We start from the raw sequence: 15,526 nt of genomic DNA, 5'->3' as shown, positions 1-15,526 counted from the left end.
AGGTCTCCATCAAGATGATGTGCTATAGAACATAGCTTCCATTTAAAAGTGAATTTAGGGGACTGATGAAGGAGCTTGGCTCTTAAAAACACTTGCTGCTCTTGCAGAGGACCTGAGTTGGGTTCCCAGCACCCACATGGCAGCTCACAGAAACCTGTAATTCCAGTTCCAGAGGTTTTGACGCCCTTGTCTGGCTTCCTCAGGCACCGTAGGCACACCGTGCACATAGATATATCCAGGCAAAACATGTGTGTACATGTAAGATAAAATAATAAATCTTTTACATTTAATAGATATATGATAAAGGTTGTATGTGTTAATTGGATTCCACATCATGTTTTGATGCATAGATACATTGCAAAAGTAGGTTGAAGTCATCTACTAAATATTTCTCATGTCTTTGTGGTGAAACACACAACGTCCACTCTGCTAGCTTTTGTTAAATGTGCAACACGTTAGTGTTAGCTCTGGTCAGTGTACTGTGCAGCAGTACACCGAAAAATTCTGCTTCTGTCTATTCTTGACTTAGTGCCACCGACCAACCTCTTCCCATCCCTCCCAACTCCTATTCTCCTCGACTTCTTGTAACTACCATTCTAATCTCAACTTCTGTGGTCTGTACCTGTTACTTTTTGTTTACTTATTGTGTGTGCGGCAGGGGTTCATGCATGGCATTGTATGTGTGTGGAAGGCAGAGGGCAAATTTGGGGAACTGGTTCTTTCCTTCTACATATGGTTTCCAGGGATCAGACTCAAGCTATCAGACTTGGTAGCAAGTGCCTTAACCCACGGAGCCACTGTGGTGGTTGGAATGAGAGTGGCCCCCAGAGGCACGTATATTTGAATGTTTGGTCCCTAGTTGGTATAGCTATTTGAGAGGGATTAAAAGATGTGGCCTTATTGGTGGAGGTGTGCCACTGAGGGCAGGCTTGGAGGTTTACAAGCCCACACTTTCCCCAGTTAGCTTTCTCCGTCCTGTGCTTGTGTGGTAAGATGTAAACTCTCAGCTACTGCTCCAGTGACATGCCGGCCTACCTGCCTCCCTGTCTGCCTGCTGTCATGCTCTCTGCCATGATGCTCACACACTCTAACCCTTCGAAACTCTAAGTCCCAAATAATCTCTTCTTCCATAAGTCACCTCGGTCATGGTGTCTCATCACAGCAATAGAACTGTACCTGAGACTGTCATCTTGCTGACCCCCATGTCTATTTCTTAATGTGAGGCTCAAATGTCATCTTGACTGAGCAGTACAGAGAACAGTGGATTTGATCCAAACTCAGTTTTAGAATTTTAATTTAATGTTTTATTTTTAAATCACCATATAAAATAATAGGTTCTCTTTTGACAGTTTTATACATACTGTCTGGTTGATACTCTCCCCCCCGCCCCTCCTGCCCCATCTCCCTGCCACACCCTTCTGTCCCCACTATTCTTCCCACCCCATGTCACATATTTTCTATTATCCTTCCCACCTCCCTTATTTAAAGCCTCTTTCCCCCTCATGGGCGTCTTTCTAGTTCCATGACCTCCACCCACCCTGATTCCACATACATACAGACATAAACTGATAGAAGCTAGGATTTTTGTATGGGAGAGGGCATGTGATATTTGTGTTGCCTGGTTACCTGTTGCCTGGGTTACCTCTCTTAACATTGTGTTTTCCAGTTCCACATGTTTTCCTGTACATTTCATTTTTCTTTACAGTTGAATCATCATTATCCAGTCATCTGTTGATGGACATCTAAGCTGTTTTGATTTCCTTGCTGCTGTGATTAGAGCAGTAATGGACATGGATGGGCAAGTATCTCAGTGATGGGGCATAGAGGCCCTTTGCTTGTATGCCCAGGAGTTGGGTTGTATGGTGGGTCATATGATAGCTCTAGTTTTTGTTTTGATAAATACCCATGCTGATTTATCTAGTGGCCTCACCAGTCTATACTCCCACCAACAGTGAATGGGGGTTTCTGTTTCCTCACATCTTTGCAGCATTTTTAAATGATAGTCTTCTGCCTGTGGTGAGACAGAATCTCTAAGTAGTTTTAATTTATATTTACCTGATGGTTAGATATTGGACTTTAAAACAATTATTAATTGGGTACTTGCATTTCTTCTTTCAAGGTGTGTTTAGCTCATTGGCCCATTTATTGACTGGCAGTTTCGTTTTTGTGGTATTTAATTTTCGCAGTTCTTTATAGAGTCTAGATGCACTATCCAGAAGGAACAGACCTAGATCTAGACTGGCTGGGGCATGGCTGGCTTTCTCTCATTCTGTCTTTCCACTCTGCTGACACTTGCCTTTGCTGTGCAGAGCTCTTCAGGCTCGAGCTATAGTGTTTGCCAGTTCCTGAACTATTTCTTGTGTAAGCATTGCAGCTTGGATGGAAAGGTATCCTGGCAGCTGGAAGCCAAAGAATACCACGAAGTCACACCATACAACAAACCTCACATTAGAGATTTATAGGGAGGGAAAAAAACCAGGAGGGTGGCTGCCTCTGCTCGAGTCAAAAACAGCAGCCAACTGAACAGGACAGAGGGCTTATTTGGAGCTTCTCGAGAAGTGGGTGGAGCTTTCCAGGGTGGAGATTGGTGGGATTTCATATCCAGAGACTGAGCTTTTTGCTCTGCAGGGTCCAGCAGTTAGGGAAGTTAGAGTATTCTGTGGATGGAACCTGGCAGTCAGAGGTCCTCGGGAGATCTTGTGCTACTGGGGTTCTGTTCAGGAAGTCCTTGCCTATATTTAATTCACTTCTTTGTTCTTTCCCTAAGATTTATATCCATTTAAAAATGTGTATTTCACACACACATACACACACACACACACACACACACACACACACACACACACACACACACACACACATATGCAGGTGCCCATGGAGGTCAGAAGAGAACATAGAATATCTTGGAACTGGAGTTACAGGCTGTTGTGGACCACCTGGTGTGGGTGCTGGAAATTGAATTTGGGTTCTCTGAAAGAGCATCAAGTACTCTTAATCAAGGAGCTGTCGCTCTAACCTCCTCACTTATTTCTTAAAATGCAGCCTATGATGCTGGCCATCACCAAGGGGGAGGAAATGGGTGTCAGAGAGAGAACGGTAGGAAGGCTCTGGAAGGATGGACTCTGTTCTTCTGCTTTGTTATAGGCAATTGAATGTTTATGTCATTACTTGTGGCCTATAGATTATATATAGATATGAATTTCAGTGTATGAAATACTTCCTGGTTTAAGAATGGCAGAATTTTTACTGCAGGCTAAGCTTTGTCTTAGTGGCTTGAATTTCTTCAAGCTCATGGTGAACTTCAGTCAGCTCCTCCTACACAGAAAGTACATTACTTTTAAAGAGAGTTTCCCACCCTATTTCTGCATAAGGAAGTTTTGAACACAGTCAAGCCCATGTATTAACTCCTAGTCTGTGTCTTTGTTTACCAACAATTTCAGTTAGCTGACATGTCTTTGAAACACTGTTCTCTGTACTTCTTCATACCAATTATCTTCTGAATGTGTATCACTTGCTAATCAGTGAGTGTGGCTTCCTCCTCAGCTGTATGTATGTCATTGGTAGTTTTTTAAGTTACTGTATTCTGAAGTCAAATGTGCTTGAGAAATATCTCACACATATTCTAAGAGTTGAATACTATGAAATAAAGCTGAATTAAAACACAACATTTGGAGATAGCAAGACGGCTCAGAGGATAAATGGGATTGCCAACTACCCTGATGACTCAAGTTTGATCCCCAGGGCCCATACAGTAGGACAGAAATGACTCCCAAAAGCCGTCATTTGACCTCTAGATGCCCACCATGTGAGATCAACGCTCATACCTGTATGCACAGACACACACTGTTGGGCCCAAGTTGTCAGACCTGATGTCTCGTGCCTTCATCTTCTGAGACCTCTCACTGGCCTGGAAAGCGATCTCTGGAATGTCTTCCTTCAGCATTTAAATGTCTTACCCAGAAGGCCAGTTTTGTTTGTAACTCATTAGCGGGAGCTAGTCACATGGTGTCAGCCAATCATCGTGGTATTTTAAGAAGTTCATTCATGAAGCTTCATGATGTCATGTGCTCAGAAGGAGAGCGGTAGCATTAATGAGCGTCACACCAGAGCACAGCAGATGGCATGTCTCAAAGCCGTTCATCGATACTGCCTTCCCCATGCACTTGGGGATTGTGTAGGAGAACAGAGGCTCCTGTGGGCAACCCTGCATTCTAGTCAGAAGAAACCACTCCACCATAGGCCGTGGTTCTATCTTTAGCCTGGGGTTTTTCATCAGCCTCCTTTGGTTGTGTCAGTGACCCTCACATCACCTCCTAGCATCCATCCCTCCCCCCATTTGCAACATGGTTGTGAGAGAAGATCTTGCTAGAAGCAAAAGCTGCTTGGCCTAAGCATCCTTCTTGACATGAGGCTATGTCTTTGAAACAAGATGAGTTTGTTTTGACTCTGGAATCAGACTAATGCCTGAATCTGTTTCAATAAAAGGACACAGGGATCCTACATAGATTTCACCTGACATCCAAATCCTTAAAAAAAAAAAAAAAAAAAAAAAAAAAAAAAAAAAAAAAAAAGGATTCTAAAATAAACTATAGCAAACAGCAAAACTGAATTAGATACTCTGTTCACTCACATGCATCACCAGACCCGTTTGTTTGGATATAAACAGCACTGGCTGTGGAGGACAAAGCGTGAATGCTGAGTTAGTATGTGCCTTCCATGTGAGACTTCAGCTGGTTGGAAGAACACCTCAGGTCGTATGTGGTAACACTGGAGCACAATTTCCACTGTAAGCAGTGAAGCAGGTCCCGAGAAGAGCAGGGACTTCAGTACAGTGCTATGTAGACTTGAGTGTCCTGGAGCCATGTGTCTCCTGGCACCGTTGTCTGTTGAAGGTAGGTTTACCTGGCTGAGCCACCAGGAGCTTTGGGTCCTGTGGGTAGGGGTCACAGAGTCCTGACATGGTTATAAGGAGCCAATCAGGCTTAGGATAGCTTCCTCAGAAGTACCATTCCTTTCATTTCAAACTCTTAAAGCCCTAGGGCCTGAGGAGATGGCTCAGCCTGTAAAGTCCTTACCCCTGAAGCATGAGGAACTGAGTTTGGTCTCCAGAGGCCAGTAAAAAGCTAAACAAGCTCCTGAGTGCTTGCAATACCAGCATGGGGGAAGTGGAGACAGGAGGATGGCTCCCTGGGGTCCTCTGGCCAGCTAGCCTAGCTTAGTTGGCAAGTTTCCAGGTCCCAGTGAGAGATCTCACCTCAAAGAACTGTGGACAAATGTCACCAAAGGGTGATGTCTGACCTCCACATGCACAGATACCCTTACACACATCTGTGTTGACACATGCACGTGTGACACACACACACACACACACACACACACGGAGAGAAATATTGCTAAGGACACTTAGCTACCTTTTGGACCATCAACCCAGAGCAGCCAGGAAGGGGGGGGGGCGTCACAGAGGAGGCAGGACATGCACCATCTCACATTTCCATCTTCCCCGCCTCCCTTTCCTGCGTGTGCCAAGGCCTCCCCACCTTTACTGGGGTGTCACACACTGTGCTGACAGTCTCAGCAGGTGCTTCTAGTGACACCAGGCCTTTCGAGAAGCGTCTCCTGTCCTAGGTAGGGTAGGAATAATTTCTCCTTTGGAAATAACCTAATGTGAAAGAAATCGCTTCTGCTCCTTGACACAGCATGAACAAAGAACCAGAAATCCTTTTAAATCCAAGAGGACTGCATTTCATTGAAGCCATTTTTTTCCTTGGAGATGTTTTTCTTGAGATGCACGAGGGGCCTGAAGAACTCGTTGGTGGAAACTGGTCCTTCTTCAGTCCTGTGCATTTTGTGTTCTTGGCTCAGATCTATTTCGGTGTCATTTGCTAGCTGCAGGCAGCCACATCTGTCTGATTTTTGTGGCCTTTAAGCCTGGTAAGAAATAGAAACAAAAATAGCATTGCTCAAAAATCCCTTCATCTGCCAGGCCTGATTGATACATGATTGATACATGCCTGTAATCCCAGCAACAGGAGGCAGAAACAGGCAAATCTCTGTGAGTTACATAGTGAAACCCTGCCTCAAAAAAAAAAAAAAAAAAAAAAAAAAAGATCCTTTGGCTGGACGGTGGTGGCACACACTTTTAATCCCAGCAGATTTAATCTTTAATCAGGAGGCAGAGCCAGGTGGATCTCTGTGAGTTCAAGGCCAGCCTGGTCTACAGAGAGAGATCCAGGACAGGCACCAAAACTACACAGAGAGACCCTGTCTTGAAAAAAACAAAACAAAAATTCCTTTATCAAAGACTAATTTTTATAGCAGTGCCCTGTGGGTTCCTTGCAACCCACACGTGTACTTACTTAGTTCCTTGTTTGAGTTGTTTCGCGAAGGCTCTATGATGAATGGAAGGGCTCTGTGGCCAGGCAGGGCCTGTCTTGCCTGCTCCTTGTCTCCAGCACCTGCCCACCGTCACTGTACCCCGATCCCAGGTCTCACGTGGATGCTTCCTTTCACAGGGACAGACAGTCTACAGATCCATGTCACTCCGACCTCAGAGTCCTTTCCTCTCGGGAAGTTGTTACCGATTTCACCAACATGGCCTTTCTTGGAAGTCAAGTCTTCCTCGGCAGCAGACAGATTTAAGAATGTTCTGGGACAGCCTCCTGACAACACAAGCATGCCGCAGCTCTCCCAGACACCTCTGCCCAAGGCGCACCGCAGGACCAGGGCTCGTGTGGACCTCTCTTCATCCCTTTACCAAGGAAGTGGACACAGCGCCTCCCTGGATCTTGCCAAGGACTCCACTGAGACTGTGGTCCACACAAGGCCTGAAGGGGGAGGAGAAGGAGCGGCCATGTCAGGTTTGCCTCACACCAGCATGCTGCCCCCATTGCCTACAGCCCCCTCAGCCCCCTTGAGGGCCACCTCCCCATCACAGCCTCTGGTGGGGACTCTCTCCCCTTCCAAGCATCTCTTGAGGTCAGACAGCCTTCCACTTCTCACTGCACCGTCATCATCTTCATGGGCCCCCGGTTCACCTCATTCCATCCCCGCTCCTAAGCCTGTAGAGCATTCCACCAAAGTGCCTTTGTTTCCCCAGATCACACCAGCTCATTCTTCTTCAGGTCAGAGCCCGGTTACTGTCCTAAACCCATTTTCTCACAAAACAAACCATTTTCCACCCAGAAATGTCGGGACATTCACAGGGACCCCTCGTCTAGACTTTTCTAGATCCTCAACAACGCAGTACTCTGAGCTATCCCCATCAGGGAGTCCCCGCTCAGCAGGTTCCCCCACTCCTGGGGTTCTGAGCTCCATGGCAGACCTGGACCACCTGTCTCTGCCTTCCCTAGCCTCTGGAGGCCTTCCAGGTAGAAGCTCCTCGTGGTCCATGTTGGAAGAGGCTTCAGGTTCTGCATCCACCCAGCCAGTCCACACAGCGGGGGCTGTCCGAGGGCGCAGTGGGGGACCACTGCTGATTAATTTGAGCACAGCGGCCGCAAGCGATGAGGCTTGGCCTCTACATTTCCAGACTGCAGAGTCAGTGATGAGCAGCAGAGAGCTAGCCCCTGCTCCTCCTGCAAATAGCTCCGCCACCTGGCCACATTTGTCAGAAGCGCCGGAGAATTCCAGGAAGCCCACCCTCCCCCCAGAAAACACCCCTTCCTCTGTACTGGCTCCTGTGCCTCTCACTACACCCCGCCAAGGGCAAATGGTCCCTCCTGAGGCCACTCCTGGATCCCCACCGAAGGGGACAGGTGCCCCTCCCTCCCTGCTTACTATCCTCCAGCCCACTAGAGATCATGCCTCCCTGGCCCCTGGGCCGGAGGCATCCACTCCCCAGGAAGATGGCCACGATGAATACCTTCCAGATGCAGCCACACACCTCCTCTCAAGCAGAGGTCCTAATCTTCCTCCTACAATTTGGACATTTCCTCAGCAAAAAGAGAACAGGGTGACAGCCATTTTTGGGAAAAATGGAAAGGCAAAGGGGACCGTTCCTCCGTGGGCCCTTTCAACTCAAGAGGCTTCAAGTCTTCATGCAGTGAATGAACTCACCTCTGATTTTAACACAGGTCATATTTCACCTCTCATCAAGACAGCACTAAGAACAGAGCTCTATCCTTCAGGGTCACCTCCATCATCCATGCTTGCCACACAAGGCCCTCAGGCAGGTTCTCCTGGCTCTTCCAGCACCAAGCTGGAGACTCTCACAGCTGTCACAAGCCTGTCTGCATTGCCAGCTTCCGCTTCCAAACAGGTGACAGCGCTTCCCTCCTCCACTGATGTCTATGATTTCCCAACAATGGGAGGCATGAGAAAGCCAGCGGCCACAGATGTTTTCTGGAGCTCTCTTTCAGCAGAAACTGCATCCCTCTCCACACAATCGACCATATCTGGCTCACCGTGGCAAACGGATCATGATTTAAACACTCACGCAATTAACTCCACGAGTCGGGAACCTCATCCAGCCTCAGCGACTCTTCCTGGTGGTACAACTCCAGCTGCCAATGCGATAGAATCTCAGCATTTCAAAGAGACTGCTGGGCAGTTGGTAACTACAGACAGCTTTAACTTTCAGGATCTAGTCTTCGGTCAAAGTGGCAATCAGCCCCTCCAACCATCAGAAGGGGTCATAGTTGAAAGCCATACAGACCTCTGGCTCACAAGCAGAGACTCTGACACAGCGATCATTGATAATTACCCACCCACAAGTCAGCATTCTATGTCACAGCTGCCTCTCCGGCCAGCCCATCCTCTGTGGCCAACCTGGCCAAGTTTAGCTTCTGCGGCTAGCTTGCAGCAAATGCTTTCAGATGGAACAGATGCAGATTCACAAATTTCCAGTGACATCTATCTATCACCCGGGAAAAATGTCTCCCCGCAATTCCAGAGTGTCCTGGAATATCATTCCTCTTCGGACTCACCTTCCATATCAACTGGTGCCTTTTCCAGGACCCCCTCCAAAGTGCTGCGAACTTCTCGGCGCCCCAAGAAATGGACAGGTGCAGCCACTAACGCAGGTAGTTTGTTTCCTGGTACCCAGAAAACAGGTATGACTGCTTTTTCGGCCAAAGCATCTTCAAGCTCGACACAGATGCCCAGCTTTGCTTTGAAGCAGCCTGCCTCCCCTCGTTCAGTAGTGAGGTACAGCTCCAGACAGGCATGCCGCTGACCCTCCCTGCCTACTTGAGTTCTTTTTTTGAAAGTGTTCAGAATTTATGTCCTTGTTATCAACAACCATGGCTTTGCTGTAAGTGGCATCCTCATTATGGCTAATTGACTTAATGAACCTAAGGTTGTTTCGCCTGAGCTCTTCCCCGCTGCAAGCCTGGAGTGTAGAGACTTCTTACACTAGCAAGCTCACAACTGACATCCCTTCACCATCAGGACAGTGATGTGTGCCTCCTGGGCCAGTGACAAACTTTTCCTTTTCTCTCTTTGCAGTGGGAACCTCCGTGTCACCCAAGGGAGAGTCGACAGCGGCCGCCGCTGCCGCCACCGCCGCCGCCGCCACCACCACCACCACCCTGTTCCTGAGGAAGTCAAGCCCAGCGTTGCCAGCAGCCCTCACTGCTAAGGGCGCTGGCGGCGGCAGCAGCAGTTTAGCCAAGAGCAGTCTGACCACAGCTCTAGCTAAAAATCTCACCCATAAGGCGGCATCAAGCCCAAAGGTGACAGCAGGGACATTCCACACTGCCTTCCCATTCACACCGACCTACATGCTTGCCCGGACAGCACACAGCATGAGCCCGCACACGGCCACCCAAGGGGCCACAGGCTCTGCTTCAGGCCTGTTGTCCACAACACACCTCCCCAAGAAACCACAAGCCATGCACACTGGCCTCCCTAATCCCACCAGGCCAGACACAGCCAGAGCATCCACGACCCGCCCACTGACGGTCACAGCCGCACTCACGTCCATGACAGCATCGGTAAAGGCCACGAGACTGCCCTCTTTGCAGACAGGAAACACGGATGCTGCTTTTCCAGCTGTGTCTACAGCAGTGGTCACGACGGGCAGAGTGGCCTCCAACTTGGACTGTCAGATGTCCCCCAGGCTCCTAGTAAAGACAGGTGAGCGAGCGGCCACTGTTTTCCTGGTTTGAGGACAGAGGGGTAATCCTGACCTCAGCAATTTGATGGAATAAGTTCTCTTAGATCAGTGCTTGTCAATCAGGAGTGCTCTCACCCTCCCTCTCTGAGGGGGCATTGGGCGGCGTCTGGAGACATGTTGGTTGTCACACTTTGGGAAGGGAGTGTTTCTTGGAACCTGTCGGGCATCTGGGATTATGTTAACATTTCACAATGCTCAGTTTGCACAATAAAGACTAACTGTGGCTGGAGACAACACTCAGTTGGTAAAGTGCTTAACATGAGGACCTGAGTTGACCTCCTGGAACCCATGTTTTAAGAAAGCTGGGTACGGTAGCTTATAACCCCAGAGCTCCAGGAAAGCAGAAACAGGCAGATCCCAGAGCTCACTGATCCCAAGTCTGGCCTACTTGAGGAACTGTGATGAGAGATCCTGTCTCAGAAAACAAGGTGGGTAGTACCTGAGGAATAACCTAGGGTTGCCCTCTGGCCTCCACATACCTGAACACACACACACACACACACACACACACACACACACACACACACACACACACACACACACGGCTGAGGGTGGGGAGAAAGAGAGTATGCCAAGGTTGAGAAACCTTGACTCTCATCAAGTGGCAGAAAAGGGGGACATTAGATGACGCAGAATCTAGTCCTAGGATTGGTTCTGACATCAGAAGTGTCCAGGGAAACCGCAATTACTCCAGTGGGCCAGGGAATTTGAGAACACAGCGTGTTTTGTCTGTGAAGTACACCAGTGATGTCTCACAGGCGTAAACGATATGATTCATTTAACACAAAATCTTGGGAATTGCTGCACCGTTCAGAAAGGCTTTCCTAATCAGCAGATACCAACTGGACAGTTGGATCATAAGGGGAAACGGTGGGGAGGGGGTCGGGAGGAGAGCGAGGATCTCTTTTGAGGTTAGTGGGGTGGATCTCTTCTCTACCCCACTCCCTAGTTGCAGAGAGGAAGTCTAGAATGCCTAGAGTGTTCTGAATAGTGCAGTAGTGTTTTCTATAAAAAGCATTAGACAAATTATTTCAAAGAGCATGCCAGTGTTGAATGCTCATTCCCGCCTTCCTCCTCACCCCACAAAGAATGAAAGGAAATTATATCTTGAGACGTGTCTTATTCTAAAATGGGAAATTGTGAAGCTAGGCATAGCAGAAAATACAGTATCTCTTTCTGTTTCTCTATTATACCATCTGGGTTCTTAGCCCCCCTCCCCTCTCCAGGGCCAGGCCTGCTCCCAGCCCCCACCCCATGCAGAATCACCCTCTCAGCTGCTCTCTTCTCTCTCTCCTTCCTCCCGACACTAGCTACAGCTGACCAGCCCTCGATTCTTTCCAGTCTCACTCCTGAATATCCCTTCTCTCCATCCTGCCTCCCTCTGCTCCGCCCCTAGTGCCTGCCACCACCAGCACAGTAACCCTGCACACACCTCTGTCTTCAGACCTCTGTCTTCTTCCGTCTATTTACCAGCATGTAGTCAAAGGGAAATCCTCTAGAATTCATTGCTTCATCTTAAATCCCCATGTCCTCTCTCCCTTAGAACCAAGCCAAACACGGACACTGACAAGGTTCGCCTCCTTCTCCTCATGCCTTTTCACTTGGCGCCCCTGGCTCTGGAGTCAGGGGGATGGCAGTCCCTTCCTCTTGCCTAGCTGACTGACCGCTGCTACCCTTCAGTACTCACCAGAAGCATCAATTCCCATGGAAACCTTCCCTGATCCCAGCCTCTGCCGGAAGCCTTGGCAGAGCTCTGACTTCCTTCTCATAGTGACAGTTAAATTCCGTCACAGATTCGCATTTGCATCCCCACCTGTGAGGTGGACCTGTCCCTCTGGATGCAGGGTTGATAGAGCTGTAGAGCCCAGCTCAGGGCCAGTCTCTAAGCACATCACTGGATGCTGTTACAGAAATGTGGTTGCAGGTTGACACGCTGGGGGCCAGGCATACAGAGGCTGGTCCTCACAGTTAGAGGCAGCATGGGTTGGGAATGAAGCACCATCAACATACCAGCTCCTTGGCATTAAGACCTCATAAAGGGTTTGGTCCTTCATCAGACCGGTAGTCACTCCCCCGGCCTGCCCCCTGATTGGCGGGTCTTTGCTTATTGTCCAGCTCTACTCTGGATTTGATGGACACAGAGGCTGGGGGGATGCTTGTTCATTATGAGGGTCACTCTTGCCGCTGATTACTGTGCTTCTGTTTCACCCCACAGTCCTCTTCCTAACCCAGAGGAGAGTGCAGAGCAGTGAGTCCTTGAAGCTTGGCGTAACCAAAGGGCTCACTCAGGCATTGCGGAAGGCTTTCCACCAGAACGATGTCTCCGCTCACGTAAGCACCTTTCTTTCTAAGCTGGCCAATCCAGCCCCCCACCACAACCCCCTTTGGATGTTTTCCTCCCTCCTAGGTGCCACACCCACACCATCTTGTGGCTGGAGAAAAAGGTCATTTCAAGGTGAAAACTTGAGACAAATTACATTGTCTTACTTTCATACTTTTAAAAATTGTGTTGTCTTGTCTTTCATTTTTTTCTCTTCATCTTCTGCACAATTATAAATAGTGAATTATTTCTGGACATTTAACAGGTATGATAAAGCCAGGTAGATATTGCCTGCTTATACTCCCAGAACACAAGAGGCCGAGACAGGAGGATTCACCCAAGCTTGAGGCTACCCTGGGCTACAGATTGAGACTGTCTCAAAAACCCAAACCCAAACCACCGCTACCGTTAACAACAACAAAAGCCCAAATTACTCGGATCTGCAAGAGGAGTTCCACTTTGTGTGACGGGCCAGCAGCAGAGAGGGAAGTAAACATTTTTCCCGCCAAACACTTCAGTGCCAAGTACTGCTTAATAACTGCTGGCTGGTTTCCGTGGCGCAGCCCAGCAGGAGAGGCATTGTTTTACAGTCTTTGGGTCGATCCCAAGTGTTAGAGCAGTAAGTGGCACTGGCAGCCAGTGGGCTCCCTTTTGTATCACTCAAACACATCATTCTGGCTTCCTCTTTTGATGGCCTGGGTGACAGCTGCATCCAGCCTAATGGTCCCGCCCCACCCATCACACAGAGGACCAGGGATGAGATTTTGGCACATCCTCTATTGGTCATTTTCAATCTCTCTGTTACGATTCTGAGAAAAGAAATGGAGAGGAAGAAAGAAGGGAGAGAAGCAGGGAAAGGCACTCCACGCTAGGTGGCCCCTGCACTGGGGATCTTAAAAGTTTTAACCCAAAGGCTGAACTGCTCTCCTCCGTTTGCCTGGTGTGGTGTTCCCTGGGCTGCAGCCGCTTCCCAACGGCCTCCGTAGCGTTCGCTTCTCCTGCACACCATTGCAGACCCCTGCAACACTCACTGTTGCAGTCTTTGAAAATGATTGGCGCACTTTGTAAGCTTAGCACATTTAAATCAGGATCATTTTCCAGGAATAAAAGGTAGTGGCACAAATGAGGAGAGTGGGCACAGACAGCCTATGAAGTTCCAGTTAGCCGAGGTTACCTGCACACAGTTGGGCCTGGCATCCCTCTGCTCAGTTATTGGCCCGTTTGTTTGTTGGTTTGGTTTGGTTTTGCGAGACAGGGTTTCTCTGTGTAGCTTTGGCGCCTGTCCTGGATCTCACTCTGTAGACCAGGATGGCCTCTAACTCACAGAGATCTGCCTGACTCTGTCTCCCAAGGGCTGGGATTAAAGGCGTGCGCCGCCATCACCCGGCTTGTTTGTTTGTTTTTAAAGACATATGGGGGTTATAAATAGTCCCTGAACCGAGGCTTGCTCTTTGAAGGGCTGGAAAGTTCACAGCTTGCTCACTGGGTGAGTTACTCTTTGGGACTATGATCATGGGCCATCTTGAAGCTCCTTGGTTAGTCATTTTTATAAAGAACTAATCGAGAACACACTTTGGAAGGAAATTGCATCCATCAGGTCGCAAAGTCAGTTTTCTTGAGTTTTTTGACAAATATTTGTGACCTTTGGCCTTGTGCTAATGGTTTGCCGTGGCCTGTCTGCACGCCGCTAATGCAGATGCGGGAGTGGGGGAGAGTGTGCAGAGGTTAAAATAGCCTGGCCCAGAAGCCCCGTTCTACAGCATGAAGCACATGGGAGACGGGTGGTGGTGCCAGGGTAGCTGTTACATGTGTATTAAAAGTGTCAGTGAACAGTACTTGTAAGGCATGGTTTAGGTGGTAGATTGTCTGTGATCTCGGTTTTACCACAATAAAAAGAAGAAAGGAGGCTGGGGATCCCCTCAGAAGTAGGGCTTTTGTCTACTGTGCACAAAGTCCTAGGTTCTACCTCCAGCATGACACACACACACACACACACACACACACACATACACACACGATACATACAAACACCCCAACACACAAACATATACATTTGTATGCACATGTAGACAAACATACACATATGTATAGACACAAGCATACACCCAGTCAGGCATAGAGAGAAGTAAAGAAATTATGCAGCAGTATCTATCTATCTATCTATCTATCTATCTATCTATCTATCTATCTATCTATCTATCTATCATCTATCTATCTATCTATCTATCTATCTACCTATCTATCTATCTATCTATCTATCTATCTATCTATCATCTATCTATCTATCTATCTATCTATCTATCTATCTATAAAATATATTTTTTCTTTACACACACATATACATATACACAAAAATATGTATTTCTAAGCAAAAATTATTAAAAGGAGATGCACCTAGCAGGTAGTGGTGGTAATACCTGAGGCAACTGGGCAATTGTCATTTTTCTTTTAATTTTTCCAAAACTCCAATTTCATAATAAACATTACATTTAATATAAAAAAACCAAAAACCCACACTTAAAACTATAAACATACAAGATCAACAAAGCAAAAATGCAGTAACAATAAGTTCTAAAACTTCAAAATCCTTCCACTGGGACAGAGAAGGCCCAGGCCATCAGTGTACCTTAGGACTCACCTGGGAGAGAAGGCCTCTGGTTCATCCCCACCTTGGCCTTGAACCAGTGTCTCGGCCAAGCATGGAGCCAAGGCTGAAGACTCCACCTTAGATACCTTGTCGCCCATCCCCAGAAGGTGCCCTGCTGCATTCATTGTCTCTGCCTTTTGCCTCCCAGGAATGGTGAGATGTAACTTTTTTTTTCTAAGCAGCATTCTGTTCCTTAGACATCTCTTCCGCCTTCTGCCCCCTCTCTGATTTCCTGGTGATATAATTAGTGCTCACTGGATCTTGCTCAAAATACTTCAGGAATCCAAAACCAGATTCAGCTTTATCTCATGTAGGTTTGATGTGAGTTTTATTTTGTTGTTTTGTGATACTTTGGAATTCACATGTGCACTTTACAGGGTTGTTAGGATGTTGGTTGAATGAGAACGTCCTAGTCTACAGTCTTACTAAGCAACAGCTGAGGCTC

General features: G+C 47.8%; 1 protein-coding gene across 2 annotated transcripts in view; it reads left to right on the top strand.

Annotated features, from left to right (window-relative positions):
* The window catches only part of Kiaa1549l (KIAA1549 like), a 273,131-nt gene that overhangs the window by 152,452 nt on the left and 105,153 nt on the right, over positions 1 to 15,526 (top strand). For both annotated transcript variants that reach the window (XM_006975888.4, XM_015994802.3), the window contains exons 2-4: positions 6,513 to 6,857; positions 9,445 to 10,074; positions 12,330 to 12,445. In XM_006975888.4, the coding sequence (XP_006975950.1) occupies positions 6,513 to 6,857; positions 9,445 to 10,074; positions 12,330 to 12,445 (1,091 nt within the window). The remainder of the gene's footprint in view (positions 1 to 6,512; positions 6,858 to 9,444; positions 10,075 to 12,329; positions 12,446 to 15,526) is intronic.

Source organism: Peromyscus maniculatus, chromosome 4 (assembly GCF_049852395.1).
Source record: "Peromyscus maniculatus bairdii isolate BWxNUB_F1_BW_parent chromosome 4, HU_Pman_BW_mat_3.1, whole genome shotgun sequence".
Lineage (NCBI taxonomy): Eukaryota > Metazoa > Chordata > Mammalia > Rodentia > Cricetidae > Peromyscus > Peromyscus maniculatus.
This window is presented reverse-complemented; position numbering and strand designations above follow the sequence as displayed.